Source organism: Protopterus annectens, chromosome 7.part1, assembly GCF_019279795.1.
Source record: "Protopterus annectens isolate FY-2018-M chromosome 7.part1, PAN1.0, whole genome shotgun sequence".
NCBI classification, from domain to species: Eukaryota; Metazoa; Chordata; order Ceratodontiformes; family Protopteridae; genus Protopterus; species Protopterus annectens.
In genome coordinates this window covers 521,446,723-521,468,212 of record NC_056740.1, presented here as the reverse complement: position 1 = coordinate 521,468,212, position 21,490 = coordinate 521,446,723, and the positions used below count along the sequence as shown (strand labels likewise).

At 41.2% G+C, this 21,490-nt stretch overlaps 1 protein-coding gene across 2 annotated transcripts in view; it reads left to right on the top strand.

The window, feature by feature from the left end:
- The first annotated feature begins 6,349 nt into the window (after nt 1-6,349).
- Nucleotides 6,350-21,490, top strand: part of RSL24D1 (ribosomal L24 domain containing 1) — a 93,895-nt gene continuing 78,754 nt past the window's right edge. Inside the window, exon 1 of one of the 2 annotated variants that reach the window (XM_044078942.1) lies at nt 6,350-6,510. In XM_044078942.1, coding sequence (XP_043934877.1) covers nt 6,430-6,510 — 81 coding nt within the window. In that variant the 5' untranslated portion in view covers nt 6,350-6,429. The remainder of the gene's footprint in view (nt 6,511-21,490) is intronic. The other variant, XM_044078944.1, reaches the window with a different exon arrangement.

The following is a 21,490-nucleotide window of genomic DNA, read 5'->3' as shown; positions in this document are numbered from 1 at the left end:
ATGCTATGTTTAGCGGATTGGAGCTCAGAAGTGCCCGTTTGCACTCAGCTAAGCAGAACTAAACAAGGGGGGGGTGTTCAGTGCTGCTAAGCTGTGTTTAGCCCCACGGCATGTGTTTTAACCGGTTTAAGCTCAGCTGAGTGTGCCTGTACATGGGGAGGGGGTGCTGAGCACTGTTTATAATAGCACTGCGCTGCACTGCTTAGCAGGGAAAGAAGTTTACAAAAAAAAAAGGAAAGAGTCTGGGAAAGGCAATCAAGTATAATGAGTGATAAAACCTGTTCCACTAACAATGGGCCATTCAAAACCTTCAGTGATAAACCTGGCAGGTGGAATGCACCATAGTCAGCCAATTACACAGGCTGCATCTGCAGTACACCACTATAAAGTATGCATACACCCTTCAATCTGATTTTTACCCACATACTTTGCACCATTGGAGTACACACATGGGAATTTTAACTGACAAAATAATAGGGCTGCTGCTGCTTCGTTACATCTGTGTGTGCTAGAGGCTGAAGTCAGTGATGATGCTGATGCTGACAATAGGCCCAGACTGAGAAAGAGAAGAGTGTTCAGGCCCAGGATAACCTTCCAGAGGCTGCATGAGCTGGAGATTGCAGAGTGCTACAGGGTGGACAGGAACATACTACAAGAACTCACCGAGCTTTGCCGCCCTCAACTCAGACCCAGAGCCAACAGAGGGAAACCCATACCAGTGAAAACAAAGGTATGGGTAGCCCTTAGAATATTAGCTACAGGTACTTTTAAAAGACCAACTGGGGACATAATGGGGGTCTCACAGGCATCTGCATCCACAGTACTCCACCAGTTTCTGGATGCCATGCAAACACATGCCAGTGAGCACATTTATTTACCCTGCACCTCTGAGGAGAGGGCCAGCAGTATGCGTCTCTTCCAGCATGTAGCACAATACCCTGAGGTACTGGGTTCCATAGACTGCACTCATGTACACATCAAAGCACCACCCGATGAGGATGGTAGAGTCTACGTCAACTGAAAGGGGTATCACTCCATCAACTGCCAGGTCATGTGCAATGCCCAGGGCATTATCATGAGTGTGTGTGCTGGTAGCCCTGGCAGCTATCATAACTCCCATATCTGGCACACATCACAGCTGTACCAGATGTTTACCGGGGGGACATCCTGTATGGCCATCTACTGTGGGATGCTGGCTCTGCACTGGAACTGTGGATGATGACACCCATCAGAAATGCACAGACATCTACTGAAGAACACCATAATGAGGCACACGCACAAACTAGAACCATCATAGAGCGTGTGTTTGGGCTGCTGAAAGCACGGTTCTGGTGCATTGATATATCAAGTGGAGCCCTGCAGTACTCTCCCACAACATGTGCACAGGTGTTCACAGTATGTGCCATGCTACACAATATGATCCTGTGGAAACAGCTGCGGCAGGATCATCACAGGGAAGGGACACACAACCCCCCACCAGAGCCTACATCCCCACAGGCAAAGGGGTACTTTGAGGAGGAACCCTCTGACCCTGTCGGCAGATGCAGGCATGCCCAGTATGCCCTAGCCTTGGCAAAGAGGCAATGCATAGAACATGCACTGACAACATACCTCTCAACCTCTTAGATTAAGAAATCCGGACAAAGCCATAAAAAAGTGGTACAAATAGGGACAATTTTGAAATATTGCTCTTACAAACTTAGAAAGTTGATAGAACAGCAGGTTTTGCATTAGCATGAATTTTCTGAAGGGTATGAAGTCTAAAACTCAAATGTCTGTCATTATTTTCTAACTTCAGTCCTCGATGATTTGCCACTAATTTGCCAGAAAGCCACAACTTTATGAAAAACAGACCAAAAATATAAGTCAAATATCTGGACATTCTGCGAAGGTCTGTACAGTTGAGAGGTATGACTGACAACCTAGGGTCCTAGGGACTGACACCTTACTCTGACGTGCATACATAGTAAAAAGGATGCCAGCCACACCACACAACCTATACCTTACCATGTATTGGCTGTGTACTGTGTGCATCAGACAGAGTCAGCTGTGAAACAGAGGTCTCTCAACTGCTGTGTCCACAGGGTAAGTCACTCTCCTTTACTACAAATGTCTAGGGTACTAGACTATGATAGAAGGATTTCCTGTCTAGTGTGGCGATGTGATTATCAAAGGAGAGACTACTGTTCACCTGGGTCCCAAGGTCTCTTATCACACATTCAGTGTTAAGTAGATTGCTGCCTATGTGGTAGTTCATGGATACAGAGTTTTTACCAAAGGGGATGACAATGCACTTTTTGTAATTGAGCTTGAGGCCATGTCTCTGACACCAGGCATCTGTCTTAGTGAGGCCCTTCTGTAGGATGCCCACATCATTTCGGGACTCGCCTATGGATCCTAGTTTGCAGTCATCTGTGAACTTCATTAGCCAGAGGCCTTCTGTGTTAGCCTGTACTTCAGAGAAGTAGATACCAAAAAGGAGAGGTCCCAGGACGGAACCCTGAGGTACTCCACTTGTCACTGGTTTTAAGTCAGATTTGGAGTCTAAAACTTTTACAGTGTGGTTTCTGTCAGTGAGCCATTTGGCAACCCATCTTGTGATGTAGGGATTTATACCTAGTTTAGTGAGTTTAGCTATAAATTCCAGAATGGGGGATGGTATCTAAAGCCTTGGCGAGGTCGAGATAGGCTATGTGAATTACCTTACCCTTGTCTACGGCTTTGGTGACTGTCTCAAAGAAGTCAATCAGGTTCATAAGGCATGATCTGTCTTTCACAAACCCGACCTGGGTGAGGTCCAGAGTTTGGAGGTTACCAATGTCTTTGTTTATGAGTTCCATGATGATACATTCCATGGCCTTGCAGACCAGACTCGTCAGGCTAATAGGGTGATAGTTCCCCGGATCAGTGGTGGCTCCCCCTTTGTGGAGTGGGATAACTGTTGCTGTGCACCATTCAATGGGCACAAAGCCTGATATGAGACTATGATTGAACATGGTGCTTAGGTAGGGAGCCAGTTCATTCTGAAGTTTGTGTAAAATGCAGCCTGGGATGTTGTCTGGTCCCATGGATGCTGTGTGTTTGGTTTTACAGAGTGCAGCTTTTACCTGCATAGATGTGATTACAGGGACTCTGCATTCTTCCTGTATAGATATGGGCCCTTTAGGGGATGGGGGGGGGGGGGTAAAGTTATCACTGAACCTATCTGCCAGGATGTTGGCAATATCAGTCGGTTCTGTAATTTTCGTGCCGTTGTGCTGCAACTCAGAGCAGATCTGGGTGCTGCCATTGAGATTCTTGACATAGCTATAGAATGCTTTGTGGTTGCCCTTAGAATCAGTGGTGATTTTGTTTTCGTAGCTAGCTTTGGAGGATCTTATAAGGGATCTCAGCTTCTTACTGAGGCTGACCAGGGAGCTCCTCCACTCATGGGATTTTACTCTCTTTTGCAACATTCTTCCTTCTGTTGTAGAGTTTGTTTATGGCAGGGGACCACCAGATTGGTTTCCTTTTTTTGGAGGATAGTGTCTTGGTTCTGTTTGGGATAGCATGAACCATGCACTCGTGTAAGTGCTTATAGATTGCATTTGTGTAGGATTCAGCAGTTCATAACTGTATTGCCCATCTGCATGAGTGTCATGAAGTTCGTCACTTCTGTCTTAAGAAGCATGAAGTTGGCTTTGGAGAAATTTTTTTACCATGGTTTCCTTAATGGTGGGTTGGTGCGGGATGGGTATATCTAGGGTGATTAGCTTATGGTCGGATCTGACCAACGAGGAGATGACTTCAGGTGTGGAACACCGGTCACTCATGTTGGTAATGACTAGGTCTAGGATATTGTTGCCCCTGGTGGAGGTGTGGATAAGTTGATCCAGGGCATTTGAATTTATGAATTCCAGAAAGAGTTGAGCGAAGGAGTTGGTACATGAGTAGTTTTCCCAGTTAATGGTGGGGTAGCTGAAATTGCTCATTATTAGGGTGTTTGGTTGAACCCTAATATTTTCCAGTATATCAAGAAAAGAGTAGGAATCCTGGGGCATGATGGGGGATCTATAGCAAGCTACAATTTGGATTGCAGTTTTGCCCAGAGTTAGTTGCACTTGGATAACCTCGGATGCATTATGCTGCACAACCTGCCTGGAGGTGTGGATATCCTTAATGAATATGGACACCCCTCCACCTTTGGTGTTCTGGTCCAGGTTAGATGGTCGAAAAGTGTGGTATTAGTTATAGCCTGGTAATGCAGGGGTGCTCTCTAGAGCCTTGAACCAGGTCTCAGTCACTGCACAGATATTGATGTTCTCCATTTTAAGGAGTGTCTCGAGTGAGTGCATTTTGAGATTTAGACTTCTAGCATTGAGTAGCATTACCCTCAGTTTTTGCTTGCCTGTTCCTGTTACGGTGGTGAATTTGTCACTTGAACCTTGCCTTAAAAAGTCACTATAGGGGCGGTAAGAGCCTTAGCCAGTATCCGGAATCCCAGGGGCGACAGGTGCAGGTCATCTCTGGCAAAGCATCGTGGTCTGTCGACCATGTCGTCCCAGGCAGACAGATACTGGATCCCCTTAGAATGACAGCAGAAGCTTAGCCAATTGTTGAAGTCAATCATTTTGTCCTTGTACTGTGGTATCATTCTGAGCAATGGCAGGATGCTATTCGGAGCTAGGGTCATACCTGCCTGGGCTACAAGATCGGAGAGCTCTTCCATTTCTCTTTTCATGTAGTCCAGGGAGGTACATCTCAGGGCGTTCACACCAACATGGACAATGACAGAGTCATATTTGTACTTGTTGTGGAGTGACCTGAGTGCATGGGTTATGTGGTGGATCCTGGCACAAGTCCTGAAAAAAAAAAAAACAGGAGTTATGTCAGTAACACTTTTCTTACTTTCATGCCTCTGCAGCACTTTGTGTAAAGAGAGAACAAGAAATGTGTTACTTTGCAGTCATGGTGGGAACTGTGACTTTAGAGAGACTTGAATGTTAAAGTAATGAACAGAGGCAGGAACCTAGGGTTTAGCTAGCCATACTTAGTGTACTCAAGTGAGTGCATTCTTTCGGACCATATGTAGAAATGTTACAGGTGCAACAAAGAATGCTTAGAACATTTTAAATTAGGGTCTAATAAATAGTGCTGTCCAAAACATGCCTACCTATTAGGAATGTGTTTTGTAAAACTAGCCTCTTTTGGCTATAATTGGCAACAGTTAAAAACAGCAAGTCATTTTCTGAAGAATGTACGGGCAGCAATTTAAGGACAGTACATTAATAATGGGGTAACACTGACTGATTGAAAAGCAGTAGACATCTAAGAAGCATAGTACATTCAATGTTTGGGAGGAAAGGTTTGTAGTGACTGACATCGGATGTGTGACAGAAGGGTAAGATGACAGATTTGGGGGTCATGCTTCAGCTTGGGAATGGAGTACTTTTCTTAAAAAGCAGAATTATTTGAAGAAATCAAGAAGTTCCCTAGGAGAGTTGGTCAAATGGAAGACATGATTGGAGTTAACAGAGTGAGGGAGAAGATGCAGGTATTTTTGGCTCCGGCATGGGGATGAATTATAACTTGGAAGAACAGGGGAGAAGCCAAGTAGAAATAATTTGTTGTTTATGACCAACATGAATAAAGGATCTAGGGGTAAGCAGCTGCCTAGCTAACTTGACTGTGATACAAAATGTAGTCTTTTTTACTTATGAAGGTAAATTATCTTCACCAGGTTATGTGCATCATAATTAATGGAAATAGGTCACTGCTGTCTGAACCATACTGGTTGTATATTGCATTTTAATCAATGGTTTCTGCTGACTTTATTTTATTTGACGTGCCCTATTGAATTTTTAAAATATCACTTAGTTCTTCTGACAGAAAGCCCGCTTCAACTAGGTCCCATGGAAATGGTACATTTTCGCGTAGTGCGAAAAAAGGGGGTGTTCCACATTTTGACTGTTTGTCACACATTGATATGGTCTGTGTTCCACATTGCCGTCTTAAGAGGTTAAGACCTATGTTCGTAACTTTTAAATTGTATCCGGGCCTTTTCTCTCGAGCAAGCCGCCGCTTAAAATGGGTACATGTTTGATCCAGTCTGACTTTCCCGATAAACAATGTCAATAAATAAATATAATTTAAAAACTTGAGGGACGTGTCAGAAATAAGGCAAAAATCATAAATCAAACAATGTACTAACAACTTGCTTACACACTGAGGTCCATACACTCCTATGCTGTACCATAATAAAAAATACAGACACACCCCAACACCCGCAGGAAATAGCAACATGAATTGTACTTCCGCTTTTTAGCGTCATTATGATTAGTCTGTACGGATGACGTACTGCGTGGTCGACTTAGTAGCGTTTTCTTCCTATGCGACTTCTTTTTGTGAGTTACGTGTAGTATAAACAGCTCTGCACTAATTTAGGCAATCATGCGTATTGAAAAGTGTTATTTTTGTTCCGGACCCATCTACCCCGGGCATGGCATGATGTTTGTGCGTAACGACTGTAAGGTAAAAAAAAAAAAAAAAAACATGTTTTAAATATTAACGATCACTGTTGCTATAGTGTTTGGTAGCCTGCTTTTAAGATGTATAGTTGTTCCGATTTGTTTGGGACCGATCACGTTTATGAAGTTTAGTAGTTTAACACAGAACAAGAGACTACTAATGTTGCCGTCTTGATTATAAATTAAATTAGCACGCTTTATCATCATATCACAGTCCCGTAAAGTTTTTACTGATTTATGAACATTTGGGATTATTCTACGATTTCAGTGTGAATTCACGCAAGTAGGGTAGTTGCTTCTCCCCAGTTAGGTTACCAAACTTTGCATAATTTAATGGATTTCATTCTTTGTGTGAAATCATTAAGTAGTGGTATAGTTCATTGCGTATCAGTTATGTTTGCTGTAATCTTTAATTTGAAGTTTGTAGTAATTTCCATTTTCTGCAATCTGCCTTTGTCAACGTTTATAAAGAACCCTTACTGTGTTCTGAGGGAAATACCCTGATAGAGGATGCCTAGCAGAGACCATTAGGTTAAAACAAGAAGGTCATCTCTGTGTAAAAGTGCCTTGTAGGTGCATAAGTTAAATTGTTTTACTGTTACATTCATAATGCCTTCTCTCATTGGGATTGCCATAGTTCCATGTTGTCTGTTTCTGATATAAGAGCAATGTTTGTGTCTATGTGCATATATATATATGTGAGTGGTTAAAGTAAGTCCTTTTTCCCAAAAGTTGAAGTTTTTTTGTTTTGACAGGAAAGTTCTCCACTCCCTGTAATTGTGTGATCTTAGACATAACATCCATAATTAGCAAGGGGTTGTGGTGGGAGCAGGTGGGCTTGCCCTGTGCAAGAAAAAAAATGTTTTTACTTTTGCCTGTTCCAAGGTTATATTCGGAGAATGCAAGCTGTCATGTCAGTGTTGTTGTCAATTTTGATGTGTTGATGTTTAGTGATATTGGTTTTAGGGAGTTTCAATGATTCTGAATACTCCCGTACATATATACACCCGTATGCACTATGTATGTTTTAGCACAGACATGGTGATCCCTTTAAATGTGTTAACTTGGAAGAGTTAAGCGGCATAGCTGTGGTTGTAACCACAGTAACCCACAAACGGGCAAGGAACTTGGAGATAAGGGAGGCAGCTGTGTATAGAGTAATTAAAGCCCACTGCCTCAGTGTGAGCAGATTTGTGACATTTGACTCTAAAGATAGTCATGTGAGTTGCATATTCTTAAGGAAACAAGGATGGCAGTCAAGTATTGCTATGACAAAACAGAGTTGAACTTCATTTGTTAGGGGAAATGCAGAGAGAGCACTATTGTGCTGTTGTGATGTTTCCCTATGTACTTTTATTTTGCTGTAAGCTGTGCCAGAATCCTTTCTGATCGGGAGTACCTCTGGATGTTGCTTTTTACTTGATCATTGAAAAGTCTGCAGAGCAGGAAGATAAGTGAATTTATTTTGACTGCAGAGTGAACAGTGTGGTGTGGATTGCATTTTCCTCTTTGTCTGAACTAGTGCAGCAGATGCACAAAAGCTAACAAATAAGGAATGGGTATAGTTGTTTTCTGTATCAGAAATTGTGTATGGGCTGACCACGAGAGGTGGGTACTGGAAAGTCTGAAAAGGATGTGTATTGTGGCACATGGAAAAGCATTTATAATGGGCTTACTTGGCAATTTGTGCTTTGTACTGTGTTCCAAATTTGGTGTATGATGTTAGAGTCTTTAAGTGGGGAGTGATTCCTGTAGTTTTGTGGATAGAGTACAGATACTGTGGTTGTGCATTGAAGCTTTGTTTTGTGAGGTTTAAAGAACTGGATCTAATTGAGATTGACCTGTAAAACTGTATGGAGTGAGAGTTGTAGAAAGTTTACAACCTAGGAGCGAGAAAGTTTCCTATCACTGTAGGTCAGATTATTTATTCTTGCAAGAAGTAAGTTTGTTTACTGTGGTAACCATTTTGTTTGAGTCATCAAAACAGGTTAGCTTGTAAAACTACAATATCTTCTGGATAACAGAAGACTTAAAGCAATTAAGGGAAAAAAAAAACTTTAGTATTTAGAAATGTAACCCTTGTGATTTACAATTACTGAAATTGAAGAACAAAAAGTTTTAGAATCAAGACAAATGAAGTCAAAGTAGTTTTATATCCATTCAGTTTACCCATCTCAGTCAGCCTAAACTTGTTTTGGAGAGCTAATAAGTATGTCTGTCTCCCCTATTTTTTTTTTTTCTTTTCTTTAGCCAAAATACCATTCAGGTATACTTATCCTGCAATCTCATAACCATAACCAAGTGCAACAAAACTTAATGTCTTATCTTTTTAAGCATTTCAGTCCTTTACAGATCATCCTGTCCTTATCTCGGTTACTCCATTTCTCACTCTATCAACAAGCTTCCATTCCATTTTAATACTCTCTCTCCTGTAACAGACTCCCTCGACAGCTCGTGTAAACCCTCTTTTCGTGTTCTACATTCAGGGGTACTCTGCTGCAGTTCTAAATACCTATATAAAGTGCTGTACGTTATCTTTAATCTTTCATTAACTGCAAACTGTATTCCTCATAGTTTTAAACACTCACCATCATAAATTTTACAGCCTTTCTTGTAATGAATTCAGAACAATATTTAATGTTAGCTCTTTTGCGAACATCTTAAAAAGGCTTAAAAAAACAATGTTAGGTTACATTTAGACCTGTGAAATACCTTCCTAAAGCACCACGACTTTGTCTAAAATACAGCACAGTAACGGCAATCTGCTTTCTTACAGACCAAATTATATCCAATATGGGACAAGACCTCTTTATAAGTGCAGTAATTTTCAACCTTAAAAAAAGTCTTTGGCAAAGTTAATTATGACTTCCTGCTTCACAGCTTTGTTGTTTCTCTGATACTGAATGCTCATTGTTTACAAACTGCCTTTTGAAAATGGTATTTGTAATTATTTTAGGCAAAATTATTCAATCTCTGGCTGCCAGTTTATTCATTGATAACCTTTTACTCTGGTGACATAGCTTTGGTCTTATCAGATAGACAAATTTCCCCATTGTAAATCTGTCTTCGGTTAATTTTGCATTACTTTGGAATTTGCTTACAACAGCAACAAAACAGTAGAAATCACCACCCAGACATCGGAAATTGAACACTGCGTCTTGCTTTTAAAGGACCACTACGGGCAAATAAATAAAATAAAACACTCTACTGTTACTGCTATTATATATATGAAGGAAAGTTAATTCCAAATCTGTAAGATGTTGTGAGTGCCTTCACTGAAAATGGACCTGTGTCCAGTCGGACTTTCCCAGTTATCTAATGTAAAATAAAATGATGAAAAAAAAATATTTTTTATCTAGTCGTGATTTTCTACACCTCCCAAAGCTGCTTTCAACCAAAAAAGCATTCATTTTAACATTTATTTTTTTCTGATGAGAGTATTTTCCTTTGATAGCCTAAACGTGTCCCAAAATGCAGTTTGACAGCCCTGATTGTGAGAACAGTTAGCCCTACCCTTTGCTGTCAGATCAGACTTCATTCACTTTGAGTGGAAAACCTTAAAAATATTGCTAAGTTTAACAATCAGTAGATAAAGTGTCACTGACTGTACTGCACTGAGTTTTACAAATGTTGTTCCTACTCATCTACACTTTTTCCGAAAGAAGCTTGCAAATGTGTCGACAAATTACCAAGTTAAAGACTTGAGGGCAGTTTTTTTACTGTCTGTTCCTGACCAAGTTACTCCTCCATCTCCCCTCTTTCAGTGAGTCGGAGTCTCACATTTCCAGCTAGGCTAGGGTCAGCTAATTAGCATCCTTGCATGACAATAGACATCAAACAAATCTCAGCCCGTTGTGCCACTAAAACTTGTTCCCTAATGACTGTTCGCTCCTGTGGACTAGCACTATCCCAGGAAAACTGGTGGAAAAAACTCTAATCTCAAGCCACCCTTTTGTTTTATATTTTGATTTTCTCAGATTTGCACAGTGAAATATTTGCTTTGGATTGTGTAGTGCCTTCTGGCGGGTCTATATTAAAACATTGAACGCTTAAAACAGTGAATGATGTTTCATCTACCCTATTTCAGCAAAAGCTGAAAATGTCCACCTCAGAACAGCGATTTCTTTCCTAGGGAAAGAAATCACTGTTCCAACCAAAAAAAAAAACAGTACACAGTTCCAAACACACCTACCTTAACCCTAATTCTAACCCCCCCCCCCAAAAAAAAAAAGTAAGCTGAAAACACATGTGCACGTAACTCAACCATACATCTAACTGGGAGGGGGGAGTAAACATTTTAAAACATATGTACTTTCCTTAACCCGCACCCTAATCCTAAGGTCGGTAACTGTTGCACATTTACATAAACAGTTCCAAACACACACACACTTACCTTAACCCTAATTCTACCTCCCCTCAAAACAAAAGTAAACAGCTTAAAACATGTTTGCACTTAACTCAGCCGTACATCTAATGCAAAAAAGTAAGCACTTTCGTACATATGCACTTACCTTAACCCGCACCCTAATCCTAAGGTCAGTAACTCTTGCACATTTACGCTCTGGAGCTATACCGGATAAGGGAATCTCTGAGACCACACTACAGTGCAGAACATGGCAAAGCAACAAAGCGGTCAAGCGACTTCTTTCCCAGGTAAAGAATTCACTGAACAGCCACTTCTCTGATTGCCTGTTCGCTCTTTACATGTCGATGAAAACGCATTCGACAATGCGTTTTCCTTGTGCTAATAGGAACCCCTTTCTGGCTGGTCACATGGTTATTTTTGCACATTTATTCTTTTATAGCATAACATGAACCATCTTGGGTAGTGCCAAACTTTACCTAACAATTTGTTATGTTTTGTTTCTTCTTAACAACAGCCTCCCTGTCCTCTTATGTGAGCCAATACTTTTTGTTACTGTAGTTTCACACAGCCTTTTTTAGTTGTGTACTTTTCATGCATATCTCTTATCCATTCAGCAAAAGACTGTACTTGTGGAGAAAGCTCCCAAGTTATAAAGTTTTTCTAAGTAGCAATACTACTTTGGTTAAGATCATAGAGTTAAGAGTACATGAAGTAGCATCCATTTCATGAAAAACAGTCCTACAGTGCAATCAGTTTCATTGTTTGCTCAAGACAAGGCCTTAATCAAAAACCATTTTGGATTCTGCCATGTCAGAGCAAAAGTGTAAGGCCAAGTTAGGTACATTTGTGATGTATGCTGGTCTGACACCCAGCACCGTTACCCTTCTGTCCCCATCACATCGCCCTCAATCCATTTAGGCATTTACATACATGATGACACTCGTGTCTTGCAACATTGCCAGCAGCTGTACCAACCACTTTAGAAAACACTGCTGTAATGCCTTTGTCAACCAATGTGATAGATGCATGCTAGCGCTAGACTCCCCACATCTGTTCATCAAGATGGTGTCAGTTTGGCTTTGCTCTACATTTCTCTGTTACACCATATAGATCATATGGGCACACACACACACCACTCTGCAGAGCAAGGAGATCCCAGTCCAGCTTTGATCCATATTTTTCTTTTATACCATGCATGCCTCCAGATATGCACGCCCACACATACATGCACAAAAACACTAGCCGGCCTATACACACTCACTGTACCACTGAAGTACATTGCAACACCCACCTCTCCACAGAACACTACTTCAATTTCCACTGAGTTGTCTGAGCTACTGACAATGTCAACTCATAATACCCCTCCCCAGATGTCACATGCACAGTTCTTGTTCTTAGTTACACCATGGACACCCTGTGTACATGCATGAACATACACGGACACACGCACCCACTATGTACTGTTGAAGTGTGTTGCATTACCCATCTCTCCACAAAACACCGCTTCAATTACAACTGAATGTCAAAGGTACTGACATTGTCAACTCATATCGATTGTTTCTTTGAGGGAAAATAGACTCGCAGGTATGACAGAGGTACCCATTGGCAATATTAGAAATGAAAAAAAATACATGATTTTTGAGTCAGTCAGGCAACTGAGGCGAACAAGCTTCATTTACTGTTAGACATACACAAGTGCAAACAGCACCCACACTACTAAATGACTGGTAAGTTATACAGTGATGATAAATTTCCACCTGGCAGGTTTTGTAGCCTGCTGAAAACATGCTGCACCAAAAATGACAGATAAATAAGCACACACAGCGGTCATGTCATATATTTTAGGAATCCTTGCAATACTGATGTGCGAACAATGCAAATAATTTGACTATTGTGGACCATTCAAGGCTTCCATTGTAAACAGTTACTCACTGTAAAGTGAATAACAGTATAGGGTTAGAAGCTTTATCCTCTGTAATAAATATACTTGTGGCAACCGAATATGTGTTAGTAAGCTAATGGTTTGAGAATAGTAAGAGTTTAGAATGTATAAACTGTGTACCAAGAGATGAAAATTCTCTTGTGAAAGCAAGATTGGCTTTGAGTGCTGCTGAACATCCTAGGTGACATATCTGTATGTACAGATACATAAATGTATGTATAAATATAACATTATATCTGTATATACAGATACATAAATGTATGTATAAATATCTCTAAGCTCACTGCATTTACACCTTGTGCTGTAAAGAAACAGGAGACATGATGACGAGTTTGAATCTAGCTTGCAGCTACATATATCTTTAAACTGAATGCAGAATTATTAATGGGGAGAATTCGGCCATGTAACCTGGACCATAACACCAAAGGCTGAGGTGTGTCCATATTCATTAAGGATATCCACACCTCCAGGCTAGTTGCTCAGCATAATGCATCTGAGGTTATCCAAGTGCAACTAACTCTGGGCAAAACTGCAATCCAAATTTTAGTTTCTACAGATCCCCCCACCATGCCCCAGGATTCCCACTCATCTTTTCTTGATGTACTGGAAAATATTAGGGTTCAACCAAACACCCTAATAATGGGCGACTTCCACTACCCCACCACTAACTGGAAAAACTACATGTGTACCAACTCCTTAGCTCAACGCTTTCTGGAAATCATAAACTCCAGTGCCCTGGTTCAACTTATCCACACCCCCAGCAGGGGCAACAGTATCCTAGACTTAGTCATTACCAACATGAGTGACCGGTGTTCCACACCTGAAGTCAACTCCTCGTTGGTCCGATCCGACTAAAAGGTAATCACCCTTGATATCCCCATCCTGTCCCACCCCCCATTAAGAGAACCACGGTAAAAAAATTCTCCAAAGCCAACTTCATGCTTCTTAAGACAGAAGTGGTGAACTTCATGACACCCATGCAGATGGACAATACAGTTACAACTGCTGAATCCTACACAAATGTACTCTATAAGCACTTACATGAGTGCATGGATCGTGCTATCCCAAACGGAACCAAGATGCTATCCTCCAAAAAAAAAAAAAAGGAAGCCAATTTGGTGGTCCCCTGCCATAAACAAACTGTACAACAGAAGGAAGAAACTGTTGCAGAAGAGAGTTAAATCAAATGAGTGGAGGAGCTCCCTGGTCAGCCTCAGTAAGAAGCTGAGATCCCTTATAAGATGCTCCAAAGCTAGCTACGAAAACAAAATCGCCACTAATTCTAAGGACAGCCACAAAGCATTCTATAGCTATGTCAAGAATTTTGATGGCAACACCCATATCTGCTCAGAGTTACAGCACAAAGGCATGAAAATTACAGAACCAACTGATATTGCCAACATCCTGGCAGGTTCAGTGCTAACTTTACACAAACTTCAGAATGAACTGACTTCCCACTTAAGCACCATGTTCAGTAATAGCCTCACATCAGGCTTTGTGCCCACTGAATGGCGCACAGCAACAGTTATCACACTCCACAAAGGGGGAGCCACCACTGATCCCGGGAACTATCGACCTATTAGCCTGACGAGCCTGGTCTGCAAGGCCATGTAACGTATCATCATGGAACTCATAAACAAAGACATTGGTAACCTCCAAACTCTGGATCCCACCCATTTTGGGTTTGTGAAAGGCAGATCATGCCACCTGAACCTGATTGACTTCTTTGAGGCAGTCCCCAATACTGTAGATGAGGGTAAGGTGGATCACACAGCCTGTCTTGACCTTGCCAAGGCTTTCAACACCATCCCCCATTCAGGAATTGTAGATAAACTCAGTAAACTAGGTATAAATCCCTACGTCACAAGATGGCTTGCCAACTGGCTCACTGACAGAACCCACACTGTAAAAGTTGCAGACTCCAAATCTGACCTCAAAGCAGTGACAAGTGAAGTACCACAGGGTTCCGTCCTGGGATCTCTCCTGTTTGGTATCTACTTCTCTGAAGTACAGGCTAACACAGAAGGCCTCTGGCTAATGAAGTTCACAGATAACTGCAGACTAGGAGCCATAGTCCCAAATGATGTGGACATCCTACATAAGGGCCTCACAGATGCCTGGTGTCAGAGCCATGGCCTTAAGCTCAATGCCAAAAAGTGCAGTGACATCCCCTTTGGTAAAAACTCTGTATCCATGAACTACCACATAGGCAGCAGTCTACTTAACACCGAATGTGTGATAAAGAGACCTTGGGACCCAGGTGGACAGTAGTCTCTCCTTTGATAGTCACATCACCACAGTAGTCGGGAAGTCCTTCTACGTGGCACACCTCATCATAAAAGGGTTTTCATCCAGGAAAAAAGAAAAGGAAAAAATAGTTCCCCTCTACTCGACACTCATTAGACCCATTATTATAGAGTACAACGCCCCTTTTGGAATGTACCTCACAAGACATCTGCAGCAGCTGGAAAAGCCACAGAAGTACCTCACAAAGAGGATTACTGGCCTCAAACAAATGCCCTACACTGACCGCCTCAAAAAACTCCAGCTTTACTCTGTAGCATATCGCCTACTCCGAGGTGGTCTCTGCCTAACATATAAAGCTATGTCAAACCCAGAGCTGTTGGACATGCTACCCCTAAAGAAACCCCGATCTCTCTGAGCTACACGCTCTAGGGACCTAAGCATTGTCACCACAATAAACAGGACATGCTGGAGGGATAGATTCCTGTCCCAAAGACTTCCCATACTCTGGAACAGGCTACCCATCTATGTCAAGCAAAGTTCTTCATTAGCACTCTTCAAGAAAAATCTTGATGAGTGGATGGGAAATAGGAAATGCACCCCGGGGATCACTTCTGTGTATCTGCTCAACAGTGGCACAGGAAAATAACTTTCTTGGGTGGTGTAAGCCAGGGAACCTTGTTGGCTAGGCTTACATAGGCCCTTGGGCTAATAGCCTGATACCTACCTATGAACCTGTGAGTGACGTCCCCACAAATTATCACATTGATAATAAGGTCCTAAGCATGGAGTCACTTGTGAGGGACTTGGCACTCGGGTTGATAAACTGACTTTAGACCACCATATTGTCTCTGTTGTATGGAAAGCTTTCCATATTGTCTCTGTTGTATGGAAAGCTTTCTACATGGCCCACCTCATTAATAAGGGTATCTCATCGAGGGACAAGGTGGTCATAACATTCCTGTATTCTTCCCTTATAAGACTCTGTGAGTACAATACCCCTTTTGGGATGTACCTCACAAAGTACATGCAACATCTGGACAGACCACAGAGGATCCTCACCCGGAGCATCCTGGGCCTCAAATATCTACCCTACACAAGCTAAAAGCCCTGTCCCTCTACTCAAGTCTCCTACAGACTCCTCAGAGGTGACCTCTGTCTGGCATACAAAGCAATCTCAGACCCTGCCCCGATGGGACTGGTGCATATCCGCAAGTCAAGCTCCACTCGAGTAACCCGCACAGATGACCTCAACCTGGTCTGTAACATTTTATTTGTTTATTTATTTTACATTTGTTGACCAGGCTAGCCTAACTGGATACATGTCCATTTTCAGTAGAGGCTCGGGGAGATAAGCTCCAACATTAAGGTAATGTATCAGGACTACAAATAAAAATAAAAGTAAATTTGTAAATAGTACGTTATTACAAAGAATTAATGCAAGCTCTAATATAAGGTAATATAACAGGATTGCAAATAAAAATAAAATTGTGAACAGTAAAATATTACAAAGAATAAATGCAGTTCATAGCTAAAGGGTGTCTATTAATGAACTAAGGTAGCTTCAATAGCAAACCGATAAAAAAATACAACAATAATGGTACAAGGAAAACAAAAAAACGTAAGATTAAAGAAGGATTGGGTTAGCAGAGAAGTAACAAACAACATTAGAGAAAGAGAGGTTAGCAAAGAAGTAACAAACAAGATTAGACAAGGAAAATTTAGGATGTCGAGTCAGTAGTATTAAGTGCAGTATATACAAGAGGAATAATGATTAGCAATATTTGGACAAGAAAAAAAGAGTGGAGGGAGGGTGAAAGGTACCATCTGGTTATGTTGGACAATGTTTGCTTGAAGTGTCGTAGGTGGCATAAGTATTAACAAAGACATAAAAGAATATCGGGAAGTGTAAATGGTAGCATAGGAGTTAACACTGATGTAGAATAATATCAGTAGGTGGAGAGTAATTATAGAAAAAAGAAGAGTAAGTTTAATGAAGTTAGAAGGAAATAGAAAAACTACATTATTGACTATGAATGAATAAGATGTGATTGTGCTCTAGTGGGTAGTAGAGGGGGGAAAGGATGTATGATAGCTGGCAGGTGTTAATCTGGATTAGTACATGGGCATAACCAATGTTCTTTAAGGTGTGGTTTAGCTGCTGTTTGTATAGTGATAAGGATGGAAGTAATTGTAGGTTGCTGGGGAGTTTGTTCCAACTCTTACCCACAGAATTTGCAAAGAGGGCGTCTCCGGCTTTGAGTGATTTCAGGGTGGATATTTGTAGTTTATTTGAGCGTAGGGTAGTGAGATTTCTATAAGGAGTTGCAATGCTACAAAGAATAGGAGTCCTATTGGTGTGAAAGAGAATCTTGTGGGTAGTTGTAAGTTGCTGAAATAGTAGCTGGTTTTGGAGTTCAAGCCAGCTTAGTTGTTTGAGGTTTAAACAGTGATGAGTTCTATATGGTGAACCAGTGGCAAATCTGGCAATATTGTTGTAGGAGGTTGCTAGTTTGTTTAGGTTAGTTTTGGAAAGATTTGTATAGATAGATGAAGCATAAAGGAGAGTAGACATCAGGTGAGTATGGGAAATGGTAGTTTTGGCCTCATGGGTAAGGAAGGACTTTATCTTGTACAGTGAGCCCAGTTTTCTGTTAATGGTTTTAATTGCTAATGTGTGTGTCAAAGTTGAGATTGTGATCTATAGTTATGAGCTTGGTGGTTGGATCAGGTGTAGTTAGAGTACCATTGCTTGATTTGACTGTTAGGTCTGTTGGGTGGTACTTCTGTGAAGGAGTAAAAACAAGTAACGTTTTTTTTTTGGCGTTTAGTAGGAGGCAACGTTACAAAAAACATTTTTCAATGGAGGTAAATACTGACTGGGTGATTGAAGCTCGGATGCTAAAGTGGCAGAACACACTAATGTGGAATCATCTGCATATTGTATGCAGGTAGATTGTGGAATATTTAGCTGTAGGTCGTTGATAATGATAGAGAAGAGGAGAGGTCCCCAGGATGGAGCCTTGTAGGACCCCAAGGGTAATAGGAAGAAGAGTAGAGAGGTTGTTGTCCCAGAGAACAGCTTGATGTCTGTTTTCTAGGTAGGAATTGAACCACTGTAATGTCTTTGTGTTGAGTGAGTATTGTTCTAGTGCTTGTAGTAGTAATTGATGGTTCACTATATCAAAGATTTTAGATAGGCTCTCTACTGCTTTGTTTATAGACCTATTATTGTCACGATGCTTGTTGATGCAATCAGTGAAGGATAGTAGGGCAGTAGTAGTACTGTGGTGTGGCCTAAAACCATGTTGACAGTCTGCTGGAAGGTTGTGTAGCAGAAGGTGATCAAGTATTTGGCGGTGTATACATTTTTCAATTATTTTGGCTAAAGGGGAGAGCAGGGCTATGGGGCGATAATTGGATATTTTGGTTGAGTTACCACCCTTATGAAGAGGAATTATGTGTGAGATTTTCCAGAGAGATGGGGTATAACTTTCAGTAATAGTTCTATTGATTAGTATGAAAATAGGATAGGAGAGAACTTTAGCTGCAATTTGCAGGTATTCGGCTGGTAGGAGATGAGATCAGCGGATGGGGTACATGGTTTAAGTTTTGTTAGTAAGGTGTGGATGACCGATGTAGAGACTGGATTTAGTTGAAAGGTAGGGGGTTTGCTAGTCATGGAGAATGGAAGGTTTGTGGTAACGAGATAAGGAATTTGTGAGAGATTATACAGTTTCAGTAAAGGAGGTATTGAAGGTGTCAGCAGTTTCCTTAGATGTACTTAGGGGAAAGTGCTGTAGGAGTTGAGTCTTGGAGTGCCCTGGGTGTATAAGTTTAATAGCAGTTCAAAATGTTTGGGGGGGGTTTGCTGATGCCTGTCTTAGGGTTTTAGGTAGTAGTATTTTTTTATCAAGGAGTATATTTTTCTTTGTGGTGTTTCTATGCTGTTTATAGTTCTGGTGATCAGTTGGGTTCTTAGTACATCTCCATTTAGACCAGATCTTATTTCTTACTAGATTTTTTTGTCTTGTTTCTTTAGAGAGCCATGGTGCTGCTTTACTTCTGGTTCTTATGGATCGACTAGGGGCATGGTATTCCAGTATTTGTAGGAATTTAGAGTTAAAATGGGATACTGCTTCATCAAGGGAGAGTTCTTTTAAGGGAGACCAATCCCAGGCTTGTAGCTCAGCTTGGAAACTTATAGCATTATTTTAAGGATAGGTTGTTTAGGGAAGAAGGTTTTATGCCTAATGATATAGGTGAGTGAATGGTCACTAATGTCGTCAGGTAGGGTGTCTGCAGTATAAGTGAGGGGATGGTTTCTTACTAGGATCCAATCTAATGTACTTTCTTTGTTTAGTAGGTTTATGGATTCTTGTAGGGGTTGTGATAAATTGAGAAAAGCCATACAAGTTAATATGGATTGAAGGTGTACAACCGTTCCAGTCTATATTGAAGTCTCCAAGTACTAGAGTTTCTTGAGGATGAGAGGAAGCATAGGATATTTTCCAGGGTGTTGATATTATTACCTGGAGGTAGATAGGCACATATTATATAGATAGCTTTACTAGAATTGAGCTGGAGTTTGGAGACAAGGATTTCTGTGTGATTATCTAATGGTAGTTGTAAGTCTACTAGAGTCACATTGAGATGAGGTTTAAACAAAATTGCTACACCTCCACCTTTTTTGTAGTTCGTCAGCCCTTATTATATTATATCCTGGTGGGATGACTTCATTATCTTTTGTTCCTGGTTTGAGCCAGGTTTCTGTTAGGCAAAGGAATGTATGTCCAGTAGCGTATGCAGTTGGCTAATTTTATTGTTTAAGCTCTGTGTATTAAGATGGGCTATCAATACGAGTTAGTAGTTTTGGTCAGGGTTGTATGAGTGGTGGTTTGGGGCAGTTGGGGTTTAGTGGGGTATTGTTGGGTCCTGGGTTGGGGTGGATATCCCCATGAAGAAGAGGGTGTTATGTATGTAAGAGTTTCAGGAGTTTGAAGAGAGTATATAGTGTTCTTCTGGTTTGTCGGAGACTAATGTGGGCTAGCCTATGATATTTTGGGGAGAGGTAGGTTGAGGTAGAGATAATGTTTGCATGGTTGTGGGCAGTAGGTGGATTGGTAGGTAATGTTTGTTTTAAAGGATGAAGGGGTGCAGTGATGTGTGAGTTTTCATACCATGTAAGTATGAATGGTATGAGTAGTATGTGTATAGATGCAAGAGAGAGGAGTAAGTATTTAAGTTTAGGTTGATGTGATTTAAGCATGGTGGAATGGGGAGAGATGTAAGTAAATTTGGATAGATAAGAAAGCCAGGAAGGATAGAGGTAATGTAGAAGTAGTGGGGAGGGGAATGTGTGTAAGGGAGTGTCTTTAAATAGTGTTTAGTTAAAGATTATGGGAAGGGGAGTGTCTTGTGAGGTATAAGTGTAGGAGCACTGGGGGGTGGGTGGGAATTGGGGACAGGTTAGGGGAGCGGAGTGAGCCCGCAGGGCGAACGGAGCGGGGAAGACGCAGGTGGCTAATGACTAGCAGAAAAACCTATCTCTGTGCAGGTGAATACCGAGGAAAAGTTCAGTAGATACAGGTAAGTATTGAGTGGTAGAAGCTGGGAAGCGCAAGGTAAGGGACAGTAGAGAGATGGGTATGTGGTATTGGGAGGGAGTCTCAGACAGAGTGATAATAGCAAGATAGGAAAGAGCTTCTTTGGCTGTGCAGGAGAAAAGATACTTGGTATATGATCTGAGCCTTACTCCAGTTAAAGTGAGGGCAAACAGTGCTAGGAATCAGCCTACGTTTTATGGTTCCAGAAACGGTGGTAATTTCCAAGTGTAGCACCTCGCAGGATGCCTAGTAGCAAATGCCACCCCGAACACGACTTCAGCCCTAGCCCGCATGAATATTTATTTGCTCCTGCAATACCGTTATTTTTAGCTTTAGTAATTTTTTACTGTAAGAGGTTGACAATGGAAAAAACTTGTGCGGGAAAGGTAAAAATAGCGGAATGCATGAATCATACCAGACTGTCCAGATTTTGCCTCATACTTTTTTAGTCTGTTCCTTATAAAAATTGTGCTTTTCTGGCAAAATACCGACTATTGAAATAATTCAACAATAATGTACATTTATGTTAAAGACTTCAAATCCTTCACAAGACGCTAGCTAACACAGACCCGGTCATTCTACCAATTATCTACGTTTAAAATAGCAGTGTTTAAAATCTATTTATTGTGCTAAGAACTATAGAGGTATGAGCACCACTGGTTTTGGAAAGTAAGAATTCACATAGGACTAAACATTTGCCAAATCAGTGCAGAGGACAGGCTATTGAGTACTAAGTGAGTCATATTAGCCTTCCAGACTAGCTATAGGATTTAAGACGCTTAATTTTATTTGGAAATTTACGGGGTTTTACTGTCGAGCGACATGG